Genomic DNA, 13,422 nt, shown 5'->3' with positions numbered 1-13,422 from the left:
CAAAAGAAGAAAGTACTTGTTCTTGCAATAATAACTTACATACAGATATTTCTAAAGCCATCAAGTACCTAGCTTGTTCTAACAAGTGTGTCCTGGAACAAATATTGAGTATCTGAAAGCAACCTGCTTTGAATTGGAAAGGAAAAATTCGAGAAGGAACAAAGGAGGCACATTTCTTGCCGGCAAGGAATTATTGGGTCTTTGCATCCTTGTGAATTGATAAACGTGCTGGTGTGTGTCAATGATGTCCATGAGATGGGAAGACAAGTCAAGCACGCCTTATTACCTTATTGTGTGACTCTGTCTGCAGAAAGCAACCGGGCGCATTTTCTTCCGATACGGTTACTTTCAAATTGGAAGACAAGGACGTACACACAAGGCAATAATTCCATCCATCCATCCATCCATCCATCCACTGCTATAAAAGGCGGTGTTGGGGTTGGGTCTCTTCAGTTCAGTGTGCTCAAGCAATCTCAAAGCACTTGTTTTCCATCCACACCGAGTTTTCAGCTTCTTGAAGATGTCTTGCAGCTGCGGATCAAGCTGCAACTGCGGCTCGAGCTGCAAGTGCGGGTACGTAATATATGCATCTCCATCATTCTATTCTTTGCTGATGCTTCTTGCAAATACTTCTAAGATTCCATGATCTCCTTTCTTTGACGGAAATTAAATCATTCCATCATTCTATTCTTCTCGTTCGTTGTGATATCGATTAACAAGATACTCAAGCGTCGTCGACTGAAGAATAATCGATCTGTTCGTAGTTCCTTGTTGCTGCTGTCAACAGACTACTAAAATTTGGCGTTCACTACTTGTTGCAGCAAGATGTACCCTGACCTGGAGGAGAAGAGCAGCGCCGCCCAGGCCACCGTCGTCCTCGGCGTGGCCCCGGAGAAGAAGGCCCAGTTCGAGGAGGCGGCGGAGTCCGGCGAGACCGCCCACGGCTGCAGCTGCGGTGACAACTGCAAGTGCAACCCCTGTAACTGCTGATTGCCTTCGTTGGAGTTGGATGCATGCTGCTACTCTGCTTGTGTGTGATGATTGATTGACAACAATAAGGATGAGCGAAATTCATGTGTATCGGTTTGGCTCCATCTCCAGCATGCATGTGTGTGGTTTGCTACCTTGCGCTCATGTATGTGTGTGTGTGTTGATCGTTACAAATTAAACCATGTACGCATCTCTGTATGTGCGCATGTGTCTTTGTAATGGTCAGTCCAGAGTGATGAATACATAAAACTGGTTTGCTTTTGTGTAGTTTGCGTTGTATTTTATTTTATCACAAAGTGAAAACAAGCCCTTGCATCAGCAGCACCAGGTCCACAGTTTACTCAGATTCACAAATGCTACTCCCCCAACAAAACCAGAAAGAATAGAAAGACCAAAAACAAGAGTTATAGCTCACGCATTGAGCAAAAAAAAATATTACCAAGAACAAAAAAAAAAAAAATCCACAAACATGTTTGATAGACCTTGCAACGAACAGGCAGCTCTTATGCCAGTTCATTTCAAAAAGAAAAAAATACGAGCTATAGGTCGTCCTTTGAGCCAAAAATTCTACAGAATGAAGATATCCATGGACATCTTCAATAGCCATGAAAAGTTATTTGTGGCCGTAAACCATGAGCTATAGCACTCTTTTTTTTTGATAAAAGTCCAAATTAAAAAAATTGACTCCAATAAATCCAAAGCAAAGATAGATGAAAACCAAAAAAATATGAGCTATAGCTCACTGCTAACGCATTGGACCAAAACAGCCCCAAAAGGCCAAAACACAAGAAACCACAGGCACGTTCGAGTGAGCTATAATGACATGCGAGACAAAAAAAGATTGAGCACGAGCCAAATTTTTTTTGTAGAACTAAGATATTTATGGACACCTTCAACAACAGCTTGGAATAACATTTGCAACCATAAACCATGAGAAAATCCCATCAAAACACTCTGACTCCTCAAAAATATCCGGAGCGAATAGGACAACTAGAAAACATGAGCTATAGGTCACACATTGGACCAAAACTGTCCAGAAACAACATAATCCACATACATGTCCAACGGACCGTAACGGCTTGGGAAGCAAAACAAAAAAAGTTGTTGCCTAACCATTTTGGTCCAAAAATTCTGGGGAATTACTCATGCTGCAGATTGAAGATTTTGATTTTGCTTGTTTTTTCCTTTTGTTTGTTGTTTTTTTGTGTATTAGAGTACAGAACAAGTAGTAATCGCCTCAACCGGAGAATAAGAAACCAATTAGCAAAAGCAAGAGAGCAATGCAATCTGTTTCTGTACACATTCACACATGTTGCTCTTTGTTTTGCGCCTGAAAAGGGGGAATAAAACAGGGGGAGACCTTTTCTTCTTAAAAAATTCAGACTTGTTCCTGAAATGCATCAGTTCGTGCATATGGATCTCTAGACTGCAGCATCAAATTACTGAGGGGGAGGATATGCAGATCGGAAAGAAGGATGCTTGCAAATTGTTTTCTTAAAGAGTCAACGGGGGGCTAAGAAAGCCCACCTGAACATTTCATTTCTTCAAAGAGAGATTACAAGATCAAACAACCAATCCTACGGATTGGTGATCATGATACACAGGAGGAATAAGAAAGGAAGCCACAAGGGATTACAATCGCAGCACACTCACTTGACACACGAGAAGAAAACGAAACAAAAGAACCAAGGTGACTAGGGGCACACCAAGCCCAAGGTGAGGCAGGCCACAAATCGCTGGGAGGTACCACCACTAAGCAACCAATCCACAAATAGAAGCTAACCATCGAAGGCAAACCAGTTCGTATCAATGAAGGTTGGCAACAGGGAGGACAAAGCCCCACCTGAATCGAATCATTGACACACAACCTAGTCGCCGAGGTGAACACAACATCCATGATTAGAGTCACACGCATCAAGCCAACAGACTGGCTTCACAAGTTGCCAAAGAATTCAGCCACCTTTGATGCCTTCCAGGGGAAGGAAGCCCCAGAGGAGCAGAGGCCACCAAAAATTAGTGACCAAAAACAATCAAGCAGAGAGGACGAATTCGAGCCAGTAACGAGCAGAAGATATTGTCTCAGAACCACAGCGGTCACCACCAAGGGAGATTGATAGCGTACATCCCAGATAATAGAGCTTTGCTTGCTGCTTTGCTGAATAAGGGGTTGATGGAAGCCATCACCGAACTATGCGGAGGTAGAGGAGCCTCCCCGCGCACAGGCGCGACGCTTTCGCTGCAGGATATATGGCACAGAAGACAACGTACCATCAACACGACCTAGGCTATGCGGAGGTGGAGAACCTCCCCGCACTCTGTGCGACACTCTCGTTGCACAGCCAAAGATGGCCGCGGCGACATATTAAGAGGAAGTCGCCGATGTCAGCAGAGCAGCAGAATGGGACCTTCATGAGGCACCGACCGGAGCAACCAGCCAATCGCCGGGCAACCGAGCTTCGCGCAAAGGCCTCGTCGGAGAGACCGAACCAGCGCAGGACAAGGAGCAATGTCCGCCAGAGGTGCCTCCCAACAACCCAGCCAAAGGGCCTTGGACAAAGCGGCAGGCTAGGGGCGACACAGGGCCAGGGGGAGAGGGGAGGACGTGGCCTTTGGTCCAGCCGGCGCCAGCACAACCCTGCAGCTACCCGCATCCCACACATCGCCGGCAAGGCCCCTGGCCAAGAGGCCATCGCAGTGGGGGCAAGAGTATAGATTTCCATTTGGCCCGCGGCCCGTGAGCCGGCCCACAGCACGACATTTTGGCCCGGTACAGGCACGGCCCGACATGGCAGCCTTGCAGGCCGGGCCAGCCCGGCCTACATCACGGGCCGGGCCTGGGCCGCTGCATCAGCAGGTGGGCTGGCCCGGCATGACCTGGCCCATTTAGCCCGTGGGCCAGCAACGGCCGGCACGGCCTGTTAAGGCCTACCAGGCCTGCCTCGGCCCGGCCAACGGCAAGTATATAAGGCCAGCGGCGCCCTCGCCCACGGCCGAAACCCTACCCCCCCACCCCCCGCTCCCGCATCGAGCCGCCTCTGTCTCTTGCCCTCTCCCGGCTCCTCGCCTCCTCCCCGCTCCCTCCCGGCTCCTCGCCTCCTCCCCTAGATCCTCCGCCGTCCTTGCCCGCCGCCGGCTCGCCGGTGGCCCCTCCGCCTCCCTCCCCCCGTAACTGCTCCTCCACTCTCAGATCCGGCGTCCTCGCCCGCCGCCGGCTTGCTGGTGGCCGTGGCCCCTCCGCCGGCTCCACCTCCCTACCCGTGTAACTACTCCTCCCCTAGTCCCCTCTCAGATCCGGCGTCCTCGCCCGCCGCCGGCTCGCCGGTCACCTATCCGCCTCCCTCCCCGTAACCCCGCTTCTCCCTTAGCCACTCCGGCCCTCCGCCTCCCTCGGTTCCTCGCCTCCTCCCCCCGACCCTCGCAGATCCACCTCACTCCCTGGTTCCCCACCATTGCGGTTCGTCTTCTCCGGCTCCGGGCTCCGGCTGCGCAGGTAAACAACCTCCTCACTCCTCTCGTTCCTCTTCTTCTTCGACCCCTCGCAGATCCGCCTCCCTCACTTTCTTCTCTTGACTCTTGTAGGTCTCCTACATGGGCCGCGCGTCGTTGAGGAACGGAGCCGCCGAGGCGACGACGTCAACGGTGGAGGGCTCGAGGGTGTGTTCCGGGTGTGCTCGAGGATGGACGACGACTATCCAACCTGCCTCAATGATGAGTTGCGGTTGATGGGGGAGACCGGAGATGATGATTCTGATTTGGAGGTGGATCGGCGGGCGCTGCTTGGTGGTGCCGTCCCCGATGCTCAGCCAGGTCGTGGAGATTCTCCACCACCTGCTGCTGCTGGCTCTGGTGCTGGTCCGGGCACGGAGAGTACGGGCAGCAAGAGGACTCGTTCTTGCACCTCTAAGGTGTGGGATGACTTTGAGCCTCTGTACGAGGTAAAGAATAACAAGAGGGTAAGAACTGGTGCTAAGTGCCTACATTGCAAGAAAGTTTATTCTGGTAAGTCTTCTAGCGGTACTGGACACTTGCATAGGCACCTTCCAAAGTGCCCAGTCTTGCTAGGTGCTTCACGTATGGCTTAGTCCCAACTAAAGTACAATCCTGATGGCTCTCTCCATATGTGGGAGTACAATCCTGATGTTGCTCGTATCCAGTTGTGCAGATTGATTGCTAGACTAGACCTTCCTTTATGCTTTGGTGAGTCTGATGCATTTGAGGAGTATATTAATATTGCTCATAATCCTAGATTCAGTTGTGTGTCTAGACAAACCACCACCAGAGATTTTGTTAAGTATTTTGATGAGCGTCGTACTAAACTCCTGGCTTCTTTGCAATTTGTTTCCTCTGTTGCTCTTACATCTGACATATGGTTTGGTAATGCTAAGGAAGATTACCTTAGTGTGGTTGCTCATTATGTGAATGCTGATTGGCAACTAGAGAAGAGGATCTTAGGCCTTCATTTAATTTATGTTTCTCATAATGCTGATAATGTTGCTGAGCGCATTACAACTGTTGCTACTGATTATGGTTTAAATGATAAGATATTTTCTATCACACTGGATAATGCATCGGCAAACACTGCCGCCATTGGTAAGCTTCATCCTTCACTGACTGGTTACATAGGTAGACTTTTTTTTCATCAGCGTTGTGCTTGTCACATCATTAATCTTATTGTTAAGGCTGGCCTTGATGTTTTCAAGCCTATGCTTAGTTCATTTAGAACTGCAATTTCATTCCTGAATTGTTCTAACCAACGTATTGCAGCATACAAGTCATATTGCATTGTTGTTGGTGTCCGTCCTCGTAAGTTTTCTTTGGACATGGATGTTAGATGGAATTCAACTTATCTCATGTTGAAGCATCTATTGCCCCATAAAACCACATTCCATCAGTTCATAACCACTCAATATGGTTTGGTTGAAGGTCAAACAATTCTGATAGAATTACACTGGTATATTGCTGAAAAAATTCTGATATTTCTTGAACAATTCTATGATTCTACTGTTATTCTGTCTGGTGTTTACTATCCTACTACTCCATTAATCTTGCATCATATTCTTGAGATAGCTGGGCACCTTAATTTCTATGCTAATGATGCTGATCTGAAACATGTTGTTGCACCCATGAAGTCTAAGTTCTTAGATTATTGGGCTGATATACCTATGCTTTATGCCTTTACTTTTATATTGGATCCTAGAGCTAAGATTACTAGTTTTAGCAATGTGCTTCAGCTGATGTCTCAGCTAACTGGTAAGGATTATTCTAGTTACTTAACTGATGTAAGAGCTGAATTGTCTACAATCTTTGGCAAATATGAAGCTAAGTATGGTTCTGTGAGGATGTAGAGGGCCACTCAGCCAGGCCTTGCAGGTAAGAAGAAGACTGCTTGGGGTAAGATCTTTGGTTCCCAGGCTGCTTCATCTACTTATTCTGCTGCTAGCCTTGGTGCTGGCCTGGGTTCTACTTTTGTTTCCTCCTCCCTGTCTAGGAGACAATCTGCTAGTGCTTTGTTGCAAGCTGCTCAAACAGGTGCCTCTCTTGCTGCTGCTTCTGAACTGTCTGCTTACCTAGACAGTGACACTATCAATTAATATGATGATGACTTCAACATATTGACCTGGTGGCATGAGCATAAGTTATCATATCCTGTTCTATCTATCTTAGCTAGGGATGTTATGACTGTGCCTGTCTCTACTATATCTTCAGAATCTGCATTTAGTACCACTGGCAGGATCATTGAGGAGCGACGATGTCGTCTGACCCCTGAGATGGTGGAGATCTTGGCTTTGATCAAGGATTGGGAGCAAGGAGATGCAAGACTGCAGCATACCATCGACGATACCGAACTTGAAGAGTCATTTGAGGATTTGTATCTTGATGAGTAAGTTTTCTACTCTCATTTACTTCTATTCAACATACTTGTTAGTGTTCAGGAGCTAGATCTCTAATCCTCCTATCATTTTTTGCAGAAGCTAGATGCCTGCTGCCCTGTTGGTGCTCTGTCAGTGTTCAGGAGCAAGTTAGAACTCAGAAGTGAGAAGCCTCATGCTGTTGTGCTTGTGTAGGTCTTGTGACTTGTGAGTTGTGAGTTGTCAGTTGAGTTGTGAACTTGTGTGATTGTGTATCTGAACAATGAACTTATGAGCTGGCTGTACTCTTTTTTCCTTTGTAGGGTTTTCTCATTAGGTGTGAGTTTTTACCTACAAAGGTTTTTAATGAGGCAACAATACAAACAGCTCAAAATAATATTCAAATTTGTTTGTGTTATTGTGATTGTGAATCTGTGTGAATCTTTGTGAATCAGTTGAATCTATGAATATGTTGAAACTAAGTTTCTGTGAATATGTTGAAACTAAGTTTTGAATTTGGCTTTGAAACTGTGATAAATTTGATTCTGGTGAGGGGTTTTTCTTAAAACGTGTCACGGGCTGGCACGGGCACGGTGAGGCTGTTAAGGCCCGCCGGGCCAGCGGGCCGGCACGGCCTGCGTAAGAAGGTAGCAGGCCGGGCCTGGGCCGCTTCTTCGGCACGCGGGCCGGCTCGGCCTAGCACGACAGTTAGGCGGGTCTAAACAGGTTGGGCCTATTCGTGCTCGTGCCAGGCCGGGCTGGGCCGCCCTTTTGGCTATCTATAGGCAAGAGCAAAGAAGGGCCAACGGAATATCCTGCTCTGGTCTGCCGCGCATGCTTAATGTGCTCGATCAGTTGTTGGATATGCAACGAGCAGAGATGCATCAGTTGGTGATAGGAATCATCAATTCGTGCATACCTTCTTGTGGTAGTAGGATCAAATCAAATACAGAGGAAAGGGATATGCATGCAGATCAGAAACGGATGCTTGCAAATTGATGCATGCTGATGCGATTGAGCTGATTGACACCGCCGCCGTTCGATCCGTCCACCTCGCCGTCGCTCGTCCCTGAAAACCCCACGAGCCGTCTGTGCTCGAACGAACCCTACCAGCCTGGCGGCGGCGCCCAAGTGCCAGTTCGACGCTCACCACGAGGACAACAGCTCCGCCACGGGCTTCCTCGTCCGCGACACCTTCGCTATCGGCTCCGGCAACGGCGCGGAGGTGCCCGGGTTCCTGTTCGGGTGTGCGCACCGCACCGAGGAGTTTCAGAGCCACGGTGTGCTCGCCGGCGTCCTCAGCCTGGGCAGGCGGAGGCGGGACGGCTCGCTGGTCACGGAGCTCACCAAGCGCGGCGTGCACCGCTTCTCCTACTGCCTCCTGGGCCCGCGGTGGCCGGGCCGCCGCGGCTTCCTCCGGTTCGGCGACGACGCTCCGGCCACGGGCCGCATGCAGCGCACCAGGATCGAGCGTTGCATGGGCGAGGGCGACGACGGCGTGCACAACAGGGTCTACTCCGTCCACCTGGCTGGCGTCAGCGTGGCCGGGCGCAGGCTGCCCGGCCGGCGTCGACGGGAGAACCTTCCGGGGTATGCGGTACGGAGGTGGCACCGTCATCGACATCGGGATGACAACCATGGTGATGGTGGAGCACGTGAAGCAGCATCTCGGGCTGCCCCCGCGTGAGCTTCGCCGTCTACGGCTTCTGCCTCCGCCTCCGCGGAGCCGCCGATAACGTTTGGGAGCAACTACCGACGGTGACGTTGCACTTCGAGGAGCCCGGCGTCGAGCTGGTGCTCCGGCCACAACAGATGTTCATGGCGGTGGTGGAACACGTCTGCCTGGCCGTGGCGCCAGGGACATCCAAGTGGGCAAGGACGATCATCGGCGCCATGCAGCAGGTGGACACGCGCTTCACCTTCGACCTCAAGGAAGGCGCCGTCTACTTGGCACCGGAGCAGTGCCTGTTAGAGATATAGGGTGTGTTTGGTTCGGCTGTGGCTTTTGGTAAAGCTGCTGTGAGCTGTGGGCTGTGAAAAAGCAGCTGTGGGAAAAGCAAAAGACCGTTTGGTTAGAGGAGCTGTGAAATTGTAGGCTGTGTAAGAAATACCTGTAATGCCCCTAAAGGTCTGTGAGTGTGTTTATATGCAAATTGCTCGTAACAAAATAAATTTTATATATTTTTTATCCATTAAAGTGATTGGTCCACATAAATAGAATTATATCCATCAAAAGTTCTATACAAGAATGCCATCCTTCAACATGGATGAGCAGGTAGCGGTGGACGGTGGGCCGGCGGCCGGCAATCGGGGGCGACGAGCGGCGGGGTGCGGCGGTCGGGGGCATCGGGCCAGCGGCCGTCCGGGGGGCGGGGTGTGGCGGGCGGCCGGGGGCGTCGGGAGGCGGGCCGGCGGACAGCGGGTTGGCGGATGGCGGACGGCTGGCCAGCAGCCGGCGACCTGGGGCGACGGGCGTCGGGCAACGGCGGTCAGGGTCATCGGGCAGCGGTCGTCCAGGGGCGAGGGTGTGGCGGGTGGCCGGGGGCGCCGGGTCGGCGGGAAGCGGACCGGCGACCGGGGGCGGCGGATAGCGGGCCGGCGGACGGCATCCTGCGGTGACGGGTGGTGGGGTGCGGCGACGGGCCGGCGATGGGGAGGAGCGGATGGACGCGTCAGGAGAAATAGATCAGGGCAAAAAATGAATTGTTACCTTCATAATCACTGGCAGGTGGGTAATTTTTTACCCCAAAAGCACTTGAAAGCAGGGGGTAAGGTGCTTTTGATTTTGTACTAGAGCAAAAGTAGCTTTTGGGCAAAAGCACGTAGAGCTTTTAGGCCCTTTGGTTGGCTTTTGGCTTTTGCAAAAGCAAAAGTATGTTGGAAAGCCCAACCAAAGGCACCCATAATATCTCCTGTAACCGAAAGCATAGGGTTGGTTCTAGATTCTGGTTCCATTATAGATAGGACATATGGTTTAGTTTATCTACAAGATGTATCTCTACACAATGGAATCGGACTCTAACCAACTAGGACTTGCATGTAATCTATCTGGAGTTGTTTGGAACTCCCATATATAAACATGCAACCTATGGTCAGCCAAGATAGGCAGCCATAGTTCCCTAATTTCTTTCATGGTAATCAGAGCTACCTCTTCCTAATACATCTACAAATACACGTCGAAGCCACCCATGGCGTCATCTTCTTCCTCTTCGGTTCAGCTCGGGCCGGTTGTGTCCGAGAAGCTCATGCGGGACAACTATGTCCTATGGAAGGCGCAATTCCTCCCTGCCGTGCGAGGCGCCCAGCTCGTCGGCATGCTGGAAGGATCTGTTTCGGCGCCATGGAAAGTCCTAGAAGTGAAGGTTGAAGGCAAGAAGCAAGAGATTTCTAACCCCGAGTATATTTCGTGGGTAAGTACGGATCAACAACTTCTCAGCTACCTGCTAAACTCAATTACCACGGAAGTGCTGGCAGGAGTAGCGACCACGACTACCTCTGCTGAAGCATGGAAAGCGCTGGAATATGTTTGCGGCGCAATCAACAGCGTGGGTGACAAATTTGTGCATGCAACTGGCAACCCTCAAGAAGGGAAGCCTGTCTACCTCAGCATACTTCAACAAGATGCAAAGCATTAAAGATGAAATCGCAGCTGCTGGGAAGCCCGTCAGTGATGAAGAAGTTGTTGCTCATATTCTCAATGGCCTCGATTTTGATTATCATCCTTTTGTGTCGTCGATGCTTGGCCGTGGTGATCTGATTTCGCTCTCGGATCTCTACTCTCATTTGATCGAGTATGATCTGCGTCTAGAGATGTTCCAAGAAGCTGGCCAATTTTAATCTTCGGTCAACTCAGCCTTGCGCGGTCGTGGCTCCAATCGTGGCCGTGGAAATCGTGGTGGTGGCCGTGGTAATGGTTGGTTCGGTCAAGGACGTGGAGGTCAGAATCAAGGCAGCAACAGCAACAGTAGCGTCGGCTCATCCAAGAAGAAAGTCCAGTGCCAAATTTGTAAGAAGGTCGGGCATGAAGCTCCAAGGTGCTGGTACCGCTACGACAACGACGACCAGCAGCATGGCAAGATCGCAGGCGCGGTCGAGACTTGTTATGTCTATGACACTAATTGGTATGTTGATAGTGGTGCTACAGATCATGTAACCAGTGAACTGGAGAAGCTTACAGTACGCGACAAGTACACCGGACGAGATCAGGTTCATACTGCAAGCGGCTCAGGTATGCACATCAGTAATATTGGGCATACAATTTTTCATACCCCGCATAAAAATCTTCATCTCAATAATATTCTCCATGTTCCTAGCTCCCACAAAAATCTCATCTCTGTTCATAAATTAACTCATGACAACAACACTTTTCTTGAATTTCATTCAAATTTCTTTCTTATTAAGGACAAGGACACGAAGAAAATTCTGCCGTCACCTTCTCAATGGCATAGTAGGCTAGGCCACCCAGCTATTCCCATTGTCGAGAGAATTCTTAGTTCTAATAATTTGCCGTGTGATAATAATAAAAGTTTGGAGACAGTTTGTGGTTCATGTCAAAGGGCCAAGAGCCATCAGCTTCCCTATTCAGTTTCAAATAAAATTTCTAGTGCTCCTCTTGATTTGATCTACTCGGATGTTTGGGGGCCTGCACCAGTTTGTGTTGGGCGACATACTTACTATGTTAGCTTCATTGATGATTACAGTAAATACACTTGGATCTATCTTTTGCGGCATAAATCTGATGTTTTTCAAGTCTTCCAAGACTTTCAGAATCTCATCGAAAGAAAATTCAACAAAAAAATTCTCTGTCTTCAGTCTGATTGGGGAGGCGAATATGAAAAGTTGCATTCTTTTTTTCAGCGTATTGGCATTGATCATCGTGTGTCGTGTCCTCATGCTCATCAACAGAATGGCGCCGCAGAAAGAAAACATCGACATATTGTTGAAGTCGGCCTAGCTCTTCTTGCACATGCCTCTATGCCCTTAAAATTTTGGGATCAAGCGTTTCTTACCGCAACTTATCTTATTAATCTTCTCCCTAGCAAAGTTATCAACTACGAAGTTCCTCATGTGCGCCTCCTCCATGAGCAACCCTGCTATGATAAGTTACGTATTTTTGGCTGTGCATGCTGGTCGAATCTAAGACCTTACAATTCTAGAAAACTTTCTTTCCGATCTACCCAATGTGCTTTCCTTGGTTATAGTTCCATGCACAAAGGGTTTAAATGTCTTGACATCTCTACTGGTCGCATCTACATCTCCCGTGATGTCATCTTCGATGAAGCTGTTTTTCCTTTTGCTAAACTTCATCTCAATGCGGGTGCTCAACTTCGCAAAGAAATTATCCTTCTTCCTGAGTCTCTTCGAGATCCCGGGGATGATAATTGTTTTGCTTCCAATATTACTGATGCTACTAATCCTGGTTTTAATGATGCATCGCAGGAATTTTTTGCAGAAGAAGCGGCTACAAATTCTTCTCCTGGCGTTGTGTTTTCTCCTGTGCCGCTCTGGATCCCATCTGCCACAACGTATCCGGACGCCAGCACTCAGGAAGATCCCTGCGCTGCACCTGCGCCAGGGGACCGCAGCGATCCACGTGGGACTTCAGCTGCACCAAGCGACGCTCCCGCACCTATTTCGGCCAGTCCGGGTCTGCCGCATGGGGGGGGCTGGGCCCAACTCGTACGCACCTCCGGGTCTTCCTGCGCAATCGCCGCTAGTGCCTAGTCCGCCAGCGCCACATGTCCCCACCAGTTCTAATGCACCTGCTACTCCCGATTCAGCACCTGGTTCGCTGTCTGTTGCGCCAGAAAATTCATCCAGGAGACAAACCAGGTTGCATAGCGGGATTGTTAAACCCAAAAAGATGTATGATGGCATGATAAGATATGGTTTCCTTTGTTCTACTGGTGAACCTGAATCTGTCCAAGATGCACTTGGAGATGCTAAGTGGCGACATGCTATGCAAGAGGAGTATGATGCATTAATACGTAATGGGACATGGCACCTTGTTCCAGAAAAATCAGGAAGCAATTTGATTGATTGCAAATGGGTTTTCAAGATCAAGAATAAAGCCGATGGAACCATACACAGATACAAAGCTAGATTGGTGGCCAAAAGTTTCAAACAACGGTATGGTATTGATTATGAGGATACTTTTAGTCCTGTTGTCAAGATAGCTACTGTCAGGCTTGTTTTGTCTATTGCTGTTTCCAGAGGTTGGTGTCTTCGACAGCTCGATGTACAGAACGCGTTTTTACATGGTGTTCTGGAAGAGGAAGTCTATATGAAGCAGCCGCCTAGTTTTGAAGATCCAGGTTGACCAAATTTTGTGTGCAAATTAGACAAGGCAATTTATGGTTTAAAGCAAGCGCCGAGAGCGTGGTATTCAAGGTTAAGCTCGAAATTGATCTCCCTTGGATTTACATCCTCCAAGTCCAATAGCTGCCTTTTTATCTACAATAAAGGGAATGTGATAATCTATATGCTTATTTATGTGGATGATATTATTGTCACAAGTTCGTCAACAGATGCCGTGCGGGCCTTACTTGAGGATTTGAAGAAAGAATTTGCCTTGAAAGATCTT

General features: G+C 49.1%; 2 protein-coding genes and 1 non-coding gene across 3 annotated transcripts; all 3 read left to right on the top strand.

The window, feature by feature from the left end:
• Positions 1 to 412: 412 nt before the first annotated feature.
• LOC140223664 (metallothionein-like protein 1B) lies at positions 413 to 1,257 on the top strand. The gene is made up of 2 exons (XM_072295732.1): positions 413 to 573; positions 822 to 1,257. Exons 1-2 carry the CDS (start codon positions 521 to 523, stop codon positions 988 to 990), a joined length of 222 nt encoding a protein of 73 aa, XP_072151833.1. The 5' UTR covers positions 413 to 520; the 3' UTR covers positions 991 to 1,257.
• A 5,501-nt stretch (positions 1,258 to 6,758) lies between these two features.
• LOC140220300 (aspartic proteinase nepenthesin-2-like) lies at positions 6,759 to 8,819 on the top strand. The gene is made up of 3 exons (XM_072290320.1): positions 6,759 to 6,871; positions 7,953 to 8,429; positions 8,504 to 8,819. The coding sequence occupies exons 1-3, from the start codon at positions 6,759 to 6,761 to the stop codon at positions 8,817 to 8,819; spliced, it is 906 nt and encodes a 301-aa protein (XP_072146421.1).
• Positions 8,820 to 10,499: 1,680 nt separating this feature from the next.
• LOC117834903 (small nucleolar RNA Z247) lies at positions 10,500 to 10,638 on the top strand. Its single transcript, XR_004635857.1, has one exon. It is a non-coding gene; the product is annotated as a small nucleolar RNA Z247 (small nucleolar RNA).
• Positions 10,639 to 13,422: the final 2,784 nt, after the last annotated feature.

The sequence above is a fragment of the Setaria viridis genome, chromosome 8 (assembly GCF_005286985.2).
Source record: "Setaria viridis chromosome 8, Setaria_viridis_v4.0, whole genome shotgun sequence".
NCBI lineage: Eukaryota > Viridiplantae > Streptophyta > Magnoliopsida > Poales > Poaceae > Setaria > Setaria viridis.
This window is presented reverse-complemented; position numbering and strand designations above follow the sequence as displayed.